This window comes from Macaca thibetana, chromosome 7 (assembly GCF_024542745.1).
Source record: "Macaca thibetana thibetana isolate TM-01 chromosome 7, ASM2454274v1, whole genome shotgun sequence".
Classification (NCBI taxonomy): Eukaryota; Metazoa; Chordata; class Mammalia; order Primates; family Cercopithecidae; genus Macaca; species Macaca thibetana.
The window spans coordinates 134,358,828-134,375,539 of record NC_065584.1 but is presented as its reverse complement, the minus strand read 5'-3'; the positions used below and the strand labels follow the sequence as shown (position 1 = coordinate 134,375,539).

At 38.0% G+C, this 16,712-nt stretch overlaps 1 protein-coding gene and 1 pseudogene across 12 annotated transcripts in view; one reads left to right on the top strand and one right to left on the bottom strand.

The window, feature by feature from the left end:
• Positions 1–16,712, top strand: part of ATP8B4 (ATPase phospholipid transporting 8B4 (putative)) — a 314,125-nt gene that overhangs the window by 171,473 nt on the left and 125,940 nt on the right. For all 12 annotated transcript variants that reach the window (XR_007727270.1, XM_050797123.1, XM_050797120.1 and 9 more), the window contains 3 exons: positions 373–455; positions 9,463–9,621; positions 15,666–15,754. Coding sequence is in view for 11 of the 12 variants with exons in the window: in XM_050797123.1 (XP_050653080.1) it covers positions 373–455; positions 9,463–9,621; positions 15,666–15,754 (331 nt within the window). In the remaining variant the exon portion in view is untranslated. The remainder of the gene's footprint in view (positions 1–372; positions 456–9,462; positions 9,622–15,665; positions 15,755–16,712) is intronic.
• LOC126960148 (uncharacterized) lies at positions 14,144–14,266 on the bottom strand (annotated as a pseudogene).

Here is a 16,712-nt window from a genome sequence, read left to right as displayed (position 1 = left end):
GACTCTGGAGTGATATTAGCTTCCTTTATTTGGCAACTGTGTTCCTATTCCGAATGTGTTTTGTAACTCATGCATGATGTCTGAGTAGGTTCAAATGAAACCATATTTGTTATGTCCTCTGTTCTTTCAAAATGCAAAACAGATCAGTGTGTTGTTATAAAGATGTGCCATGGGTAGAATGCCAACTCTTAGGAGCCCAAGAAGCCCTGCCCACTTTCCTGAAACAGTGAGCGAAGTGTGAATGACATTCAAAGGAGAGTTTCTTGGATCTCTTGGGTTTGGCTTTGCATGTGCTACACCCACCTGATTGCTTTGGTCGGATGCTGTTGGCTGTTCCATATAAAAATTCATGTCATGTCAATAATTTCACAGGGAAACGAACCTAAAAGTCCGCCATGCACTATCAGTTACTTCGGAACTTGGAGCAGATATCAACAGACTTGCAAGGTTTGACGGTAAGTATTTTAAACAGATAAACAAACAAAAATCTCAAACCCCAAAAAGCAAAGCAACAAACTAATTATGTGAGATCCAACTTATGTTTCTTTTTATTTGGTGGAAGGACATAAAATTCTCCAGGCATCAAAGCCTGTAATTTATTCTCACGCAAAGAGAGTAAAAATATTTGCCAAGGGGAGAATGGCTTTATTAGTTTATCATTCATTTCATGCTTGTTTCCTTTTTAAATATCATTTACTTCAATCCCATAATATCCTTTACTTGCCTAATGTTGGCCTCCCTGGAGCCATATACAGACTTGCTGAGGAGGAATATTGGCTACCCTTGTATTTCTAGCTCTAGGTCTAACCACCCATCCATTTCCTGGCTCCATAACAAAAACTACCAGACCTCAAACTTCATGAAGACAGTCATCCTGCCTCATATATTTCTGTACCTTGTACGGCGCTTGGTATAATGTCTTGAAGATATTAGGTGTTCAAGAAGAATATTCTGATTTATTAATCAGTTGGTCATCTGTTGACTTTTATTTTAGACCATGGTTTCAGTATTTCCATCTTCATGCCATTCAGCTGGTCCCTTGATCTTCAGTATAATCTCTCTTGCCTCTCCTTTTCTACCTATATCTTGTTCTATTCTGGTAAAGTTATTCTTAAGTTGTCATGGAACAACCGTCAGATGTTGTCCATTCTAGGGATATCTGCATTTATGATTAAGACACCACAGAGAAACGCAATACTTCAAGAGTCAAAGGAAAGAAACACTGATTGTAGGATTTTAGGCACCATAATAGACTGCAGAGAGAATCTTTGGAGTCTCTCTTTCACTCCTCATTGGTCTCCTGCTTTACCCACTTGTCAGTCTGGCCCAGAATATTAGTATATCCATACAGATTGGCTTTATTTACTAATAGATTTTCATGAGTTTGAGACAAACTTCCAAAATGTGTTTTTGGGGGATCCACTTATGGAAAACATGGATAAGGGTCTTAGCATAATCACATGAGTTAAAGCACAGGCAAGTTTATGTTGTAAAGTTTCTCCAGTGCAGAGCTCACAGCTTCTATTGCCTGTGCTTTGCAGTTGCTTGTAAACTCTGTCTGGATTCTGTTAATATTTTAATCTCTCTTAAATGAGTGCCTTTATAACAGATGTTTATAGAAAAAAAATTCCTCCAAATTGAGATTTAAGTCAGGGAGTAGCCAGGAAACTGAATGGTCCAAGGAATATTTTGATTAGAATAAAACAAATTACACATTTTCTACTAAGTAATTTTTTCAATGAAATTTTACTGTTATGTGAATCCAAGAAAAGTAAATTGTGTTCATGAATCAAAATACTTGCTTAAAATACCTCATTGAATATTTATGGAGTCCTAAAAGGGCCACCTAAATATAATTTACTATTACTCATTTCTTTCCTGGCAGAGTTGTACCTTTATACCTCTATTGATCTACGAAGAGGTAGAAATTCATGAGTTTTAGTGTTGTTAACCATCAAAAAGCAGAGCGTGATTGTTAACAATTATTTAGGTCCCATTCTTTCCTACATGTTTGCCCAGATAGGCTACACTATGATGCAGTTATAAACAACCCTGCAATCTTAGTGGCATAAACACAGTAAAGGCTTATTCTTGCCCATGTCACATCCTGAGTGGGTTGGGTGGCCTTCTCCGTCACGGAGCCACAGTATCTGGACTAATGGCGTCTGAGGTCCCTGCATCGGGCAAAGGGTAAGATGAAAGAGACACAGTGGTGTTTAAATTCTTCTTCCTCTTATAGTTCATTGGCTAACATTGTTACCTGGCCCTGACTTAACTGCAAGGGAGGCTAGGAAATAACAAATATGAATACTTGTTGAGCATTAACTGTCTCTACCACACCCTCCAAGAATCATGGCTCTGTAAGTCGATGCCAGGATAATGCATAAGGAGCCAGGCTGGATTAGGTGGATTTCTTACATGGAACTATAGGATTGGGGCTAAGTATCCCTCTCTTCAGCATGACTCCTTATACTCTTAATCCACCATACCCTGCTTGGCTTTTTCTTCTTCTTATAGCAGAAAATGAATAAATAGTTATAAATTCCAGTGTGGGGCAAAGAGGAAGACTAGCATCAGGCCCCAAAAAGACATGGGAGGGCAAAGGAAAGGCCTAACGTAAAGAGACTAGGAAGGGAGTGTGAAACGATGGGGTGAAGAGGAAGCTTAAGCTTCCTGAAGTGGCCTTGTAGGACTGAGAAGGAGTGCTGGATCCTCTCCTCCTGGAAGGCAGGTGTCTGGGAGAGGGATCAGCTGGCATGGTAGTTTTAAAACGTCTTTACTTCAGATCCTTTCTGATGTAAGAAACTGGAACACAGTAGCTCCAAATTTAAACCAATATAAGTGGTTTTGCTCAGGCTGAAAACACTTTCCTCCCTTAAGATTTTACAGATGAGGTAACAGGTCTTGAGAAGTTAAAGGACTTGCTTATATATAAAAATAGCCATTTAAAAATACTTCACAAAATTTACTTTTAAGGTGTGTTAATAATTATTACTTACTAGATATGACTTGAATTTGCTTCATACAGAATGGGCAACTCACCAAATCCCCAATGAATAATTGTTTTCCCCAATAAAGGCAACACAGAGCCTCCCTTTTTTATGATTATATATACTTAAACTGTGGTCAGCTTTTCAGAAAACATGTAATGCCAAATTCATGAGGCTGGTACACTTCTGGGCTAAAATCCAGGTTTCTGTTAAGTTTACTTTTTCATTTTAAAATCTTGGGCTGCATTTCAATCTACCTTAAAGTTCAAGGCAACAGGGTGTTTTATGGGTTTATTCTAATAAATAAAAAAATATAATTTCCTGTTTCTAAGAAAGCATCAGAAGAATGAATAGATGAATTGAAGGAAAATAAATTAGAAACAATATACAAATTAGATTCCCCCCAGTTAGCAGCCAAATTTAAAGACCAAGAGGATGATGCAAGATGTGGCATGGAAGCCTTTGAAAGAGTTACGACAGTTAATAAACCCTAAATCCTTCCCATGATTGCTCTTGCTTTCCTTGGCCTTCAGTTATTTTCTCCATCCACTTCTTTCCAAGCCCTAATTTATGCATTTCAATTTTAATATCTCTCTCTCTCTCTCTCTCTCTCACACACACACACACACACACACACACACACACACACACACACACACACACACACACTCCACTATCCGCACATGGTTTTCTAACTACTCCATTTCACCATTCTTCTCTTTCCTTTTTTTCCTTCCTGTATTCTTGCTTACTGTTCTCATCTCATCTTCCTCCTTCACTTTTTATCTTAGCTATTTTCTCCACCTGCAGTGTCACTTTTCTGTCATTCTTTATCTTTGTTTTAATCACTCTCTCCATAGTAATTGGTTTAAGTCTTTATTAAGTACCTCCAAAGTACAAGATGCAAAACAAAGTATGTAGAATTATAAATGATCTCTCCATATATTATCCAGGTTCTTTTGATCCTTTGCTCCTTGTTCTTTTTCTACTCCCTTTTTTGTGTCTTCTTTATTCACCTTTGTCCTAATGAAATATCAATAGATTACAGGTTTTCCTCTGGTGATTGGAAAAAGACTTTCTTGACTCATGGGAATCAAAACCAGATATTGCATCCTTTAGTTTAAATTAAAATAAGATATCAACATTGTGTATGTTTGACAATGACCTGGCTAGCTTTGGCAAGGTATAATAGATGAGACAGATATGTGAGGCACACTCTTTACCATGTTCTATCTGTGCTAAGTATATGTTTTAATTTGTGACTTCTGGGCAAATCTGGGTATGGCATTATTTTTGCTTCTGGTTACTGTGTGTTTTTTCTTCTGAGACTTGCCAAATACTTTCTTTAGCACCAAATTACAGTTTTCTGTCCTTGAATCATAAAAGCACATCTTCCAAGTATCTAAAGACCTGAATTTCCCACTCCTATCCCCAGAGAAGTTCCCACTGGGGACTCCACGTTTCGGACACATAGGGTCAGAACTGAGATGGGTTGAAACCTCAGGATGTCTCTGGTGAGTCTCTCTGCCTCCTCACTTTTGCATCTATATTCAAAGATAGTGTCTTTCTGGTGAGCTGATTTCTTTCATCCATATGTGTACAGTCACCCATTATTCATTTAGCAAATGTATGTTTAACACAAGGCCAAGGGATTTGTTAAGCCTAGGATACAGTGGTTAATAAGTCAGGCTCAGGCCATGCTTTTTTAGAGCTTATTTCCCAGGGGAGAAGACAGACTTGAAAAAAGTCTCATCCTTAAAGAAGCCTTTGATTAGGTAAAGGTCCTAAAGTTCTCAGGCCCTAAACTTGATGTTGATATGTGAGCAAGAGCTCACTATGTACCAGGCACCATGCTGAGTAATTGCACACATTATCTTGTTAAACCCTTACAACTCTTGAAGGAAGAGATTATTGTTAGCTCAATTTATGGATAAAGAATCTGAGACCCAGGTAAATTGATTAACTTTCCCAGTGTCATATGGCTGTTAAGTGGAGAAGCCAGACTATGAACCCTGGACTTTTGGCAAAGCCTATTTTACAAAGGACACAAAAGGACACAAAACCCCAGGTTGTAAACCAAAGTAGAAAGACAGCATTGGAGAGTTAGGAAAAATTAGCACAAGAGCTTAGCTCCTGATTAGGGAAATAAATGAAATTTTAAAATATTCTAAACCCGAAGGTCCAAAATTAATTACCAGAGATCAAGTCCATCCAGGACAAGGATGAGGTCATCATATTTTTAAAACGTAGCAATGTTCTCAGTGATTTTGAATGTCAAGATCCCTGACAAGAGTTTATAGAAGACTTGGCCAAATGTAGAGATCAGTGCACACAAGAGAGTTGGGTTTTGGCAGGTAAATCCATTTATTTGAAAAGTTCTCATGCAAATATTTTTATACATTTCAAACATCAGAAAAAAATGATTTATGGTCTCTTGAATTTTGTAAGAAAAGATACATAACTTGATCTAACATTATAGATCAAATATAATATAAAAAGAGATTGAGTGGGCCTTGATTTTCATGTTAAAGTCTTATGGGAATTGAAAAGCTTTTATAAACAAGTAACTGAAATACTTGTCAATTATTATTATGTAAACTGGACATTCTTATTCCTTGGGGAAATCCCCGGATGTAAATTGTCGAAATGTGTTTAAGAATCTTTTGCATATTGTTACTGACTGAACTGAGATCTGTTTTCTGCAACTCCTGACAAGTTTACATATTTTGTATGACTGTTAATGCTGAATTCTGAACCAGGGAAAGGTTGACTCTTTATTCAGGAATCCTTGTATATTTTGTGGTTCTTTCTACAGAATAGCATGTGTGTAATTAAAACATGGAAAAATAAGCATCTCTTTTTGGTTAAAAAAATAAAATAGCTTGGTTAGCATCTTGTGAGTTTTTTTGCTTACCAGATAGCTTTCCTATTCACCTGGACAGGAGCACACCCCAACAGCACAGCTGACGCATGAGGCATAGATTCCATGTAAAGGCGGAATCTTTACTGCTGGTGCCGACATGCCATTATGGTAATGATGGATGGGTGAACCTTGACAGTTGAAGAGTAAAGAAGCTTTAGAAAATAGGAAGGTGACACTCTTCTTTCTAAGAAAATAAATAAATATTTGTCACAATCTTCAGGGCAAACAGTAGTGGGCAATCTCTAAAATGCTAAGAAACTCTTGGCTAGAGAAATTTTTGAACAGCAATATTGATGTTTTATTTGCTGGATAATTTGTCTTATGGAAGAGTTGCAGTACAGATAATCAGTAACTATTTCTATTAATAATGTACACAAAGAGATGAAGCCAGCTTCTCTGGAAAATCATAGAATATTGGGCACTGAGTTCCATGTTTATGATAAGCTGCAGACTTTCTCTTTGAGGTTAATACTTAACTCGAGAAGTCTGTCGAGTTGGTAATTAACCAACAATCCGGCTGACTAAATCTAGAATGCTTAGGAAGGTCCAGAATGAGATCCTGTAGATTTTTTTCAGTGTGGGTCTAGAGCATTTCTGTGTGAGTGTCAAATGGATAGATTGCAATCTGCTTTCATGTCTTCTCTTCAGAGGGGCAAAGAGATATGAGCAGCTAGTTTGATTGTATTTACACTTCATTATTGACGTGATTTTCTTCCAGCTTTATTATTGCCCATTAAAGATGACTTTGTGCTCCAAATATGTATTCAATAAATGACTATGTGAGAAATGATGTGATTTTTTCCTAAACTGTTTCCTCATCGACTGTCAAACTGACCATTTACATCCTCTTTCTCTTCTCTGATTGAACTAGCAAAAGGAAGAAGGGTCCTAAGAGAGCTTTCCCCTCATCCTTGTTATGCTTCATGGCTAGGCTCTCATTTTGGTTGCTTCTAATGCACTTTAATGCTCCCACCTGTTTTCAGTACTCTCCGATCTACTCGGCTCCCGTTAGATTTAGGCCAGAAACTAAGCCCCGCCTGTTGTGCCTCGGCTATTTGGTTTTCTAGTCCTTCATCACTAACATGGAAATACACCTACTTTGTCCATTTTTCTTAGATCTGCTCTAATATCCATCTCATCTCTTAACCTCTCTCTTGGAATCATCTGAAATTTTTTCTATCCATCTCTTCGACAAAGATCCTATTATGTAGATAGTATAATAGTTTATAGGAATACAAAGGTGAATACAGTGCTCCCTTCAAAGGAATCTGTTCATCCCTTTTGGAAAGTGGTACAAAAGAAATTGGGAAGTGTGTGTTTTATGCTAATAGAGCTTAAAAAGGGGAAGCCGAGCACTTCTAATGATAAAAACAAATGTAGTTTGGCTTTGTTCCCACCATTTTGTTTTGACTGGGGCCTGTATTTAGAACTTACATCACCGAGACCACACTCTTTGAGAAAGGCTGAATTGGGGCTTAGCCTCCAAGAAACCCAGGCAGTACCCCTTGGCCCTACTGCCTGTTCCTGTCTAGAACCACACCCTTGGTGTGAGGCCAGCGAGGAGCGAGCCAACGTGTTTAAGGCTGTATTTGCCTCCATGTCAGTCTTTGCTTACGACAATAGAAATGATCAAATGAACCTGTTTTTTATATTCCTGTTGGCAGGGATTGCATATCATGTTGTTTTTGCCCAAAGCACATTTTTTTTTTTTTAAGTGGCTCAGTTTGAAGCCTGAGAAATTGAGTCTTGGGTCAAGAATCTGAAATAAACTTTAAGTGTTACTGTTAACCTGTTATTTTATGTAGATTTTGCTGGTGATAGCCAATTCAAGATTTTACAATTCAGAGTGAAAATTGGTCAAGAAGAAAAGATATTGAATTCTGAAAATGTCTCCTCATCTACAACATAGTTGTCCAAACGGTTTTAATTTACTTTTTACTATCAGTGATAGGCCATAATGGAGCTAACCAGAATTCAGCCCCTTCCCTTGGCAAGGTTATTTGTCTTATCCAAATCCTCCTGCCAGCAGTCTCTATTTAGCAGTGGTAAATAGGGATGTCTGGGAAACTGCCAGTGAGTGCCTAAGTGGAGAGGCTTTAGGCAGTACTTTTGTTATACTGGGGAAAGACAGGTGGAGGTTGGAAAAGCGGCCCTGAGGCCGTGAGTGAGTCCCTCATTCCTTTCACAGTTTTATTTGCTTTTGCTTTTTTAATGCAAGGGCTGTTAGTGATCTGGTTGGTCAGGAGTGACCAGTGGCCTTGTGGCAACTGGTTGCTGTTACCTCTGTTTAGTAGTTTGAAAGGGAGTATCCTAGGGAGAAAAGGGACCCACCTAAGAAGCCACTTTTAAGTTCAGACGGCAGCTTGGAGAGTGGATGGAGTCAGTGTAATGTAGATCTCTAGGCTTACTTGGTCCCCTTTCTCTTTAATCAGCGCTAAAGATACAGTCCCCTTTTTATTTTCCAAATGCTACGTTTTATGTTTCAACTTGCCCTTTTGACTTCTGATTAAATATGAATGTATTTTTGTTTGTTTGTTTTTGAGAGAGAGAACTTTGTAGGTACTAATCTCACCCCCAACTCCGACTCAAATCCTGACTGGATCTAACCACAGCTTCCTTTTTCATATCTCCCCTCTCTTTTTTCCTTCCTCCCTCTGTTCCTCTCTCCCTCCATTCTGTTCTTTCGTGTCTTTGTACTCATTATGTATAATAATTTTTCCTCACCTTTTGCAGTCGATATGTATATTAATCTAATAGTTATGTTTTGTGACAGGGTCCGTGAAAGATTCTTTGTGGTTTCTTTTTCTATCTAGAGAACCCCCATCCTAAATGTATATTTTCATATTGAAATAATGGAACGAATTGATTCGTTGATTTGGAGTGGGCATGCCTTTGGTTTGGAATTAAAGAAACTAGAAACATCTTCTAGGGGCAAGTTATATGGTGCCTTTGAGAGTCCCCAGAACTCTGAATCTAATCAAGATAAGAAGCATAGAACAGCTGAAAGGAATCACACGCATTCTCAGACACATGTGGCAAACAAGGCCCAGGTTTCTTTCTGGTGGAATACAGTAGGACCTCTGAAATCCTGATTATGAGCTTAGAAAGATGGTTAACTTTTGTTGTGAGACTGGAAGTATGCTATTTTAAACTGTGTAGAAGTTCACATTTAGCTGAAAGAGATGGAATAAGAGAAACTTTTAGGACAGTCACTGCTTTATCTTTTCAAAAATTATTTGTTATAAACTAGAAGTAAAGATATGCTCTTTATTTTTTTTTTTAAAGAAAAAATATCCCATGGCTCTTAAGGTTTCTGTTGTTATTTGTTTTCTTTTTAAAAAATTTTTATTTGGACAGTACAGAAAACTGTGTTTCAAAATAGTTGATGGCTTTCCATTTCTCTACCTCCCAGCTTATTTTTTCTAGCACAATTCTGTGTATGTAACCCCGTGCTGTTAAAGGGAAACAGTGGTAAAACAGTGCTGTGGGCTTCTGAAGAGAATTTTGGGTGAGTCGTAAAGAGGTTTGTTTTGTTTTTTTATTTTCCAGGGATTGTTGTCTGTGAGGCGCCTAACAACAAGTTAGATAAATTCATGGGAATCCTTTCTTGGAAAGACAGCAAGCACTCCCTCAACAATGAGAAGATAATCCTGAGAGGCTGCATCCTGAGAAATACCAGCTGGTGTTTTGGAATGGTTATTTTTGCAGGTACAGCATGTGACCCAGCTCTATGGGAACCTTTCCTGCAACGTACACTAGCACAGTCTACGATTCTCCAAGTTCTGATGAGCACAGTGCTTTCATTCCATGCGAAGTAGTGCTCTGGAGCTGGCTTCAGATTGTAGGACACCAGGAGAAAACACCATTGCTCTGAAAAGAGTACAGGTGGCCGTGCTGTATGAGGAACTACTGCCATCTTATTCTTAAAGATGCTGGAGTTTTAACTAGACAGTGGGTGCTAGATACCTACTGCTTAATTTTTCTTTATTAACCCCATCTTAATCACCTTTGTCATTTTATGTATGAATCTGCCTTTAAAGTGAGTAAGAGTATGAAAGAAAGCCCCTGGCTGTGCAGTTAATTTTGTAGTTTGCAAAGGTCAAGCAGACCTTTTGGAAAAGGCTTCTTGATCCTGTAATCATTTCTGTTTATACTCCATAACTTTTTCCACTGTTCGTAAATAGGAGAGTGGGTTCTGGAAAGACTGTGCATGATGGGGGTGGGTGGGGTGAGGGGAGGTGCCTCTTACTCTTCTTGCCCACCATATTTCTTTTCTCTGCTTTATTTATGTAGGCCCAAGGTGGCCCTCTCTTGCTAAGAAAGCTTACAGTAGCACCATTTCATAAAGCCACTCAAATTGTACTCATGGCTTCAATTGCCAGCCCTTGATTTTAAAAGTCCTGTTTATTGTGACACCAAATTAAGATGTGTTTTGGGCCTCTTGACTATGTGCAATCAAAATTGGAATGTTTTTCTTAACTGACCTTCCTCAACAACAACAAAGTGTTCATTAAAATCTTAAAAGTGTTCCAAACCTAGAATTGTTCTCCCAATTCCTCTAAATACTGTCAGCTGTCAGTGTTATCAGTGCTCTTGCTGCTTGGGGCACTGCCGTTGTAAAGACCTGGGAAATCCCTAGAAATGAGCTTTTATGTTTTAGTTGGGGAAATAAACATATGATCATATATTTCGTTACACAGATAAAGAGAGAGCTAAGCTTGTCCATGAACATTCCTTTAACTTCCTACTTAATGATGGGGAAATTTCATGGTCTTCTGATGGGAAATACCCTCCTGACTTGCTTCCTGTGATCATAGAGATAGAAGTGCTTCATCCTATGGATGGGATAAAGCCCCAAACTTTGCATTTCTGTGATCTTGTTTGGAATGGCTAATTCAGGACTCAAGTTCAGCTACAGTGTTTCATGCTAGGGCAGCTGTTGTGAACTACTGAGAGGCCAAGTTCTTCTTTGTAAGGTTCCTTTATGAGAAAATGCTCTGAAAAACATGGAAGTTGGCTGTAAGTTGAACAGGCCTCCCTCCAAGGAATTGTAACAAAGTTCACAGAATTTCGATTGGGCAGACCTGAGTTTGGATTTATTACTATTTTTTTATTTATTGTTATTATTATTATTATTTTTACCAGCTATAGGACTGTAAGCTTTGGTTACTTACACTTCCTAAGCTTTAGTTTTTTTCTGCTGTAACATGGGGATAATAATGAGTACATTAGAGTCATTTTAAGTGCTCAATGAGATAATGCATATGGAAAAGGATGCTTGACAAATGTTATTTTCCTTCCTTTTCTGCTTCTCCCTCCTTTCAAATTTAATTCAGAGCACCCAGCCTGCTCTCTAGGCTGAGAGTTGGAAAAACTTAGTGCTCTCTGGACTTTGGCAGCAGGCAGCAGGGAGAGAGGGAATACACCCTTCTCTTGTGATTTGGCCACGGTATTCACTTGCAGGGGACCTTATCAAGTGGATATTTGTAAAGCAGAGCATGCCTGCATTGACTTTAGTCTGGTTACAAATGTTGGTAGAAAGCTTTATTAGAATGCTGGCAAACAGAAGAATTAGTGGTTGGCTTCGTCAGTGTCAGAGATGTACAAATGGATGTCGCAAAACCTCTAAGTCTTAAGACATTTAGTTGGGGAACTAGTTCCAGGTCAACACCTAGGTCTAATGAAAAATATCCAATGAATTATTAAGTATTCTTTCTGTATTATTACTCTAGTTATACCTACCACTAGGAATTGTGCAAGGAATATAGATAACACAGATATGGTTTGCTTTACAAACGTATTATTTATGAAGGTCTAATATATATTAATAGCTAGGCTACACTTCCCTGGTAATGCCTTCTTTACGCTTAAGAGAGGAGAAAATCTTGTTTCTGAGGGCAGGAATTATATTCATTTAAACAGTCTCTAGGAGTCTGTACCATCTTGAGTGCACACTGCATTTTTGTCCTAGATGTCTTCTGTTTGCCTCTCCAGATTTCCTCTCACCTTTTTCCATCCTTCTTTCTGCCCTAGGAGGCTTATTTGTGTGGTTTATATTAACAGGTTACCTTGTACTTCTGCTTCTGGCTGGGCTTTGTCTCAGGGCTCTCTAGGACGAGATCAAAAGGAGAAAGGAGATTACAGTCAAGGTATTTACTCCTTCAGGCTGCATTCTTGTATGGTAACTTCAGGCTGGCCAGATCTATCAGCAGAAGGCCACTCTTACTCTAAGGGCTGCAAATTCCTATTACCTCTTTCCCTTAGGGTCCAGTAGCCATTCTTTCCCTTCGTCCCTTCTGGCTCAGATGGAGAAACAGCTTGATTGCTACATGCCCTTCGTTAATGCACTAACCTTTTGTTTCCCCTATAATCCCACCTACGCTTTCTGTGAAGAGTTCCTTTATAAATAAACCTCCTCCAATTATCTTTGTTCGATGTGTCATCTATTTCCTTTTAGGATCCTGAATAAGACACAGTCTTAGATATTGGTTGACTATTTCATATAGTTTTAGAAAATAGTAAAGACCAAGAACTTTAGAATTACTTACGTCGAGGTTCAAATTCTCACTCTGACACTTACTAGATGAGAAATCTCACACAATTTCAATTCTTTAAACTCAGTTTCATTATTATTGAACTGAGGATAATAGTCCCTAATTTGTTAGTTTGTTGTAAGCATTAGTTGAGATAATAGGTGAAATGTAGATGTTCAAAAAATTAATTTACTTAAAAATTAATTTACTTACAAATTATTTATTGAATGTCTACTATATGCTGGGCATTATCCTACTTACTCATTGGGGATTAAAAATGTGAACAAAAGCAAATGTAGTACCTTCACTCGTATGATTTTCAGTATGGTAGGAGAGAGAAAGAGGTATTCATCTCAAGCCAAAATCATATCAATGGCCAAGGCCCTGTGGCAGGAGTAAGGAAAGTGAGGTCAAAAAAGAAGACCAGTATGGGGTATGGAGAACACAGATGGATATGGGACTGGAGACATGGATAGGGGCTAGATCACGCTGGTAGACCTTGTGGTCAGTATCCAGAATTTTGATCTTTATCCTAAGAGCTTCGGGACACCATTGTAAGTTGTCAAACAGGTGGGGTATATATGTGTTAATTGTGAAAGGCTTAATCTTGCCAAAACTGTTTGTAATGTTTGTAAATAGACAGCAGGTCCTGGGGTTGGGGAGGAGGAAAAATATTGGTTAGTTTTGGGAGCAGAGTGGATGCAGGGAGACAAAGTTTCTAGGTTTTTACAGTTGAGAGATGACAGTCCCTTAGATTAGGGCGGAGATTGTGAAAGGAAAGGGAAGTAGATAAATTCAGAAGGCTTTTAGAAAGTTGAATTGACAACCTTTGATGACCAGGTTTGAAGGTGAGGATGATAAAGTTATCCACTATGACCGAGGTTTCTTCCAATCTTCACAACTGGACGGATGGTGATGATACTGAGATAAGAAGCTTGGAGAAAGGTTGTAAGCTAGATTGGACAAGGGCCACTTGAGAAGCCTTAGAAGAATCCAGATGGAAATATACAGGCAACACAATACGTAGGTTTAAATATATGGATTTAGAGCTCAGAGGAACAGCATGAGCTGGGGATACACATCTTGTCTATATTATTAAAACTATTAGTCTTAAAGCTACAGTCTTAGGTGACATTGTCCAGGGAAGATTGAGTAAGAAGATAAGGTGACCTATGCCTGAGTCTTAAGGATTCTCAGTCTTTAGTAAGTGGGTAAAGGGAAAGGAGGGTAAGTATCACGGAAGACAGGAAAGGAGCTACCAAAGAGGTAGGAAGGAAAGCAGGAGAACATTATAACACAGAAGCTAAAGGGAGAGTATGTTTCAAAAAGATGGAATAGTCAACAGTGTCAAAGATTGCTGAGTGGTCAAGAAGTTATGGAGGATATTGATGATAACACCAGATCTGTTTTGGTGTTGTGATTGGCCCAGAGACTAGGTTGAGTAACGAGTGGGAGATAAGAAAACAGAGGCTGTTGAGTGCAGAAAATTCTTTCAGGGTCTTTGACAATGAGAAGAAGAGATGTGCATATAAACACTTGTGGTTATATTTACATAAGTGCTTAACAATCCATAAAGAGGATTCCTTATTAGTCTGTGTGCATTTGTGTGCTTAATGAAATGTACATTTTCAGCACCTAACTGGTCTTTCCGTATTTCAGTTTTTAGCAACCACAAACTTTATGTGTTTTTTTTTTAAAGCCTACAGCACCAAGTATCCCCAGGCAGTCTCCCATCCAAGTACTAACCAGGCCTGACCTGCTTAGCTTAGCTTCTGAGATCAGATGAGATCAAGTATGTTCAGGGTGCTATGGTTGCAGACTATTTGGCCTTTGTGATCTTTACCATAAAAGAAATATTTCCCATCCTCAATGTTCATATGATTTTATTTTATTTTATTTTATTTTATTTTATTTTGTTTATTTATTTTTTTTGAGACGGAGTCTGGCTCTCTCGCCCGGGCTGGAGTGCAGTGGCCGGATCTCAGCTCACTGCAAGCTCCGCCCCCCGGGTTTACGCCATTCTCCTGCCTCAGCCTCCCGAGTAGCTGGGACTACAGGCGCCCGCCGCCTCGCCCGGCTAGTTTTTTGTATTTTTTAGTAGAGACGGGGTTTCACCGTGTTCGCCAGGATTTTAATAAATGATTCTGAGAAAATGTGGGTGGTCTCCTATACACAGCAGTAGCTAGGAATAGGACACTGGGATGCAATTTCCAACTTAAGACAATGAATTGTTATGAAACCTCAATTATTGCTTCTGTTTTTCTCTTACATAAAGGAAAGTCTTTTAAGGATGTGCCTATCCTTCCCTGACTTCTGGAGTGGTATATAATTTTGGGTGTGCCTCCCTTTTCTCCTTTCTTTAATTTCCCCCTTTCTCCTATATTAAATGGCTCTATGGATTGAAAATCATGAGAAGACTATGTGGAGAGGAAACACTAGAGAAATTAGCTTTAATTAAAACTTAATTGCTTTTATTTAGCATTTTCTCTGTCCACAAGGAATTTCTTTAACAATATTTTTCAATATTTTTATTTGTTCATCATCTGATAACCCACTTCTAAAGCAGTTGATTATATGCTTAGAATTCTGGGAACAAGGCACTTATCATGGGATAATGTAATTACCTGAAATAAATCTAACACAACGTTTAAGACAGTTCTTGTCTTTGCAAAAATTACATATTATATACATGCAGTATATGATACACAATAAAGGTTTAAATTACTTGCTTATGTATTTTGGGGGCTATTCTAGTTTCTCCTTCAAAGGGACCTCAAATCTTTTTGGGAAACTGATTTGATTTCTTATTTTTCCATTTTTTACCTTAGTGTTCTGAATTGTGTTTGTTGCTGCATTCTTTTTAATATTTCCAAATTATTCCTCACTTTTCTTGACTGTGTTATCTTTAACTATGTCAAACTAGAAGCCTATTTGTGCATAGACTTTGAAAAAATAGCTTTACTTAAACCTATCAACTACAAGTTCTGACTGTATTTATCCTGGTCTAAGAAGACCACATCTCTTGCAGTTTCCAGGATTGTTGTTAACCTAATTGTTGAGAATCGTATACAATTTAATGGCCCTTGCTCTTAATAAAAGTTAAATTATTGTGAAAAATATATATTTTTTTCTTTCAGAGACATTTGATGTGAGCAATAATAAGAATAAGAATACATAATCATATCATTTCAAAGTTATTTACTTTTTTTGTTTTTGCAGGTCCTGACACTAAACTAATGCAGAATAGTGGTAAGACAAAGTTTAAAAGGACAAGCATTGATAGATTGATGAATACTCTAGTACTATGGGTAAGTTACAAAACTAGGCAATATCACTAGTCGTTGTTATCTTAATATATTTACTGTATCTTGCTGGGAATTCTTTAAGAAGCCTATATTCTCCTTGTGGAGTTTGTTTTTGGGGATTTTGCATTTGAGGCTCAGTTACACTGCCTTCTATTTTCTAGATTATGCTAATTTCTCAATCAGTGGTAGAATTTATCATGAGAGGTAGGTTAGTGTTTATGGAAGTATTCATGGTCTTGCAAATTCCCCATATCCCAAGGATTTGTTTTTGGAAAACCAAACATAGTTTTTAAGGCAGTTTGGTGTTTTTGTTATCTTCCTTTTTTTCAGATCCTCTATACATAGCTTATGGTGGGCAGGGCTGGCTTCATGGGCGTGTAATCTGTGTAACCACACAGGGCCCCACACTCAGAGGGCCTTATGTTTGGTTTATTGAACTTCTGTTGCCATCTAGAAATTCTTAATACTTTTAGAACAGAAGGTCCCACATTTTCATTTTGCACTGAACCCTGAAAATTATGTAGGTGGTTCTGGTTATGAATCCTTTGAGCCGCACCTCACAGTTCTCCTCCTTCACAGAGACCTCTAACCTCCTTAGCTCATGATTATCTTTCTCTTATTAACTGTTTTTTTTTTTTGTTTGTTTGTTTTTTTACTTCTGATTCTTTTGAAATGATCTTCTCTACCACCCGATTACCAAAAATATTCAGATATTCCTTACATTCCATCCTTTTGTCAGTTAAGCCTGTGCTACCTCTTATTATTGATATAATATCTAGTCTTTGTGTAATACTACTTTGTCTGCTTGTATAGGGGTAAAATTCGAAGACAGCCACTTTAAAATATAAAGACTGTGACTTCAAACCATGTTTTCACATGTACCCTATCACAGGCTCACAATCATAAAGAGTCTGAGCTCAATATGTATTTGCTTACCTGATATGTAATAGTTGTACTCTGA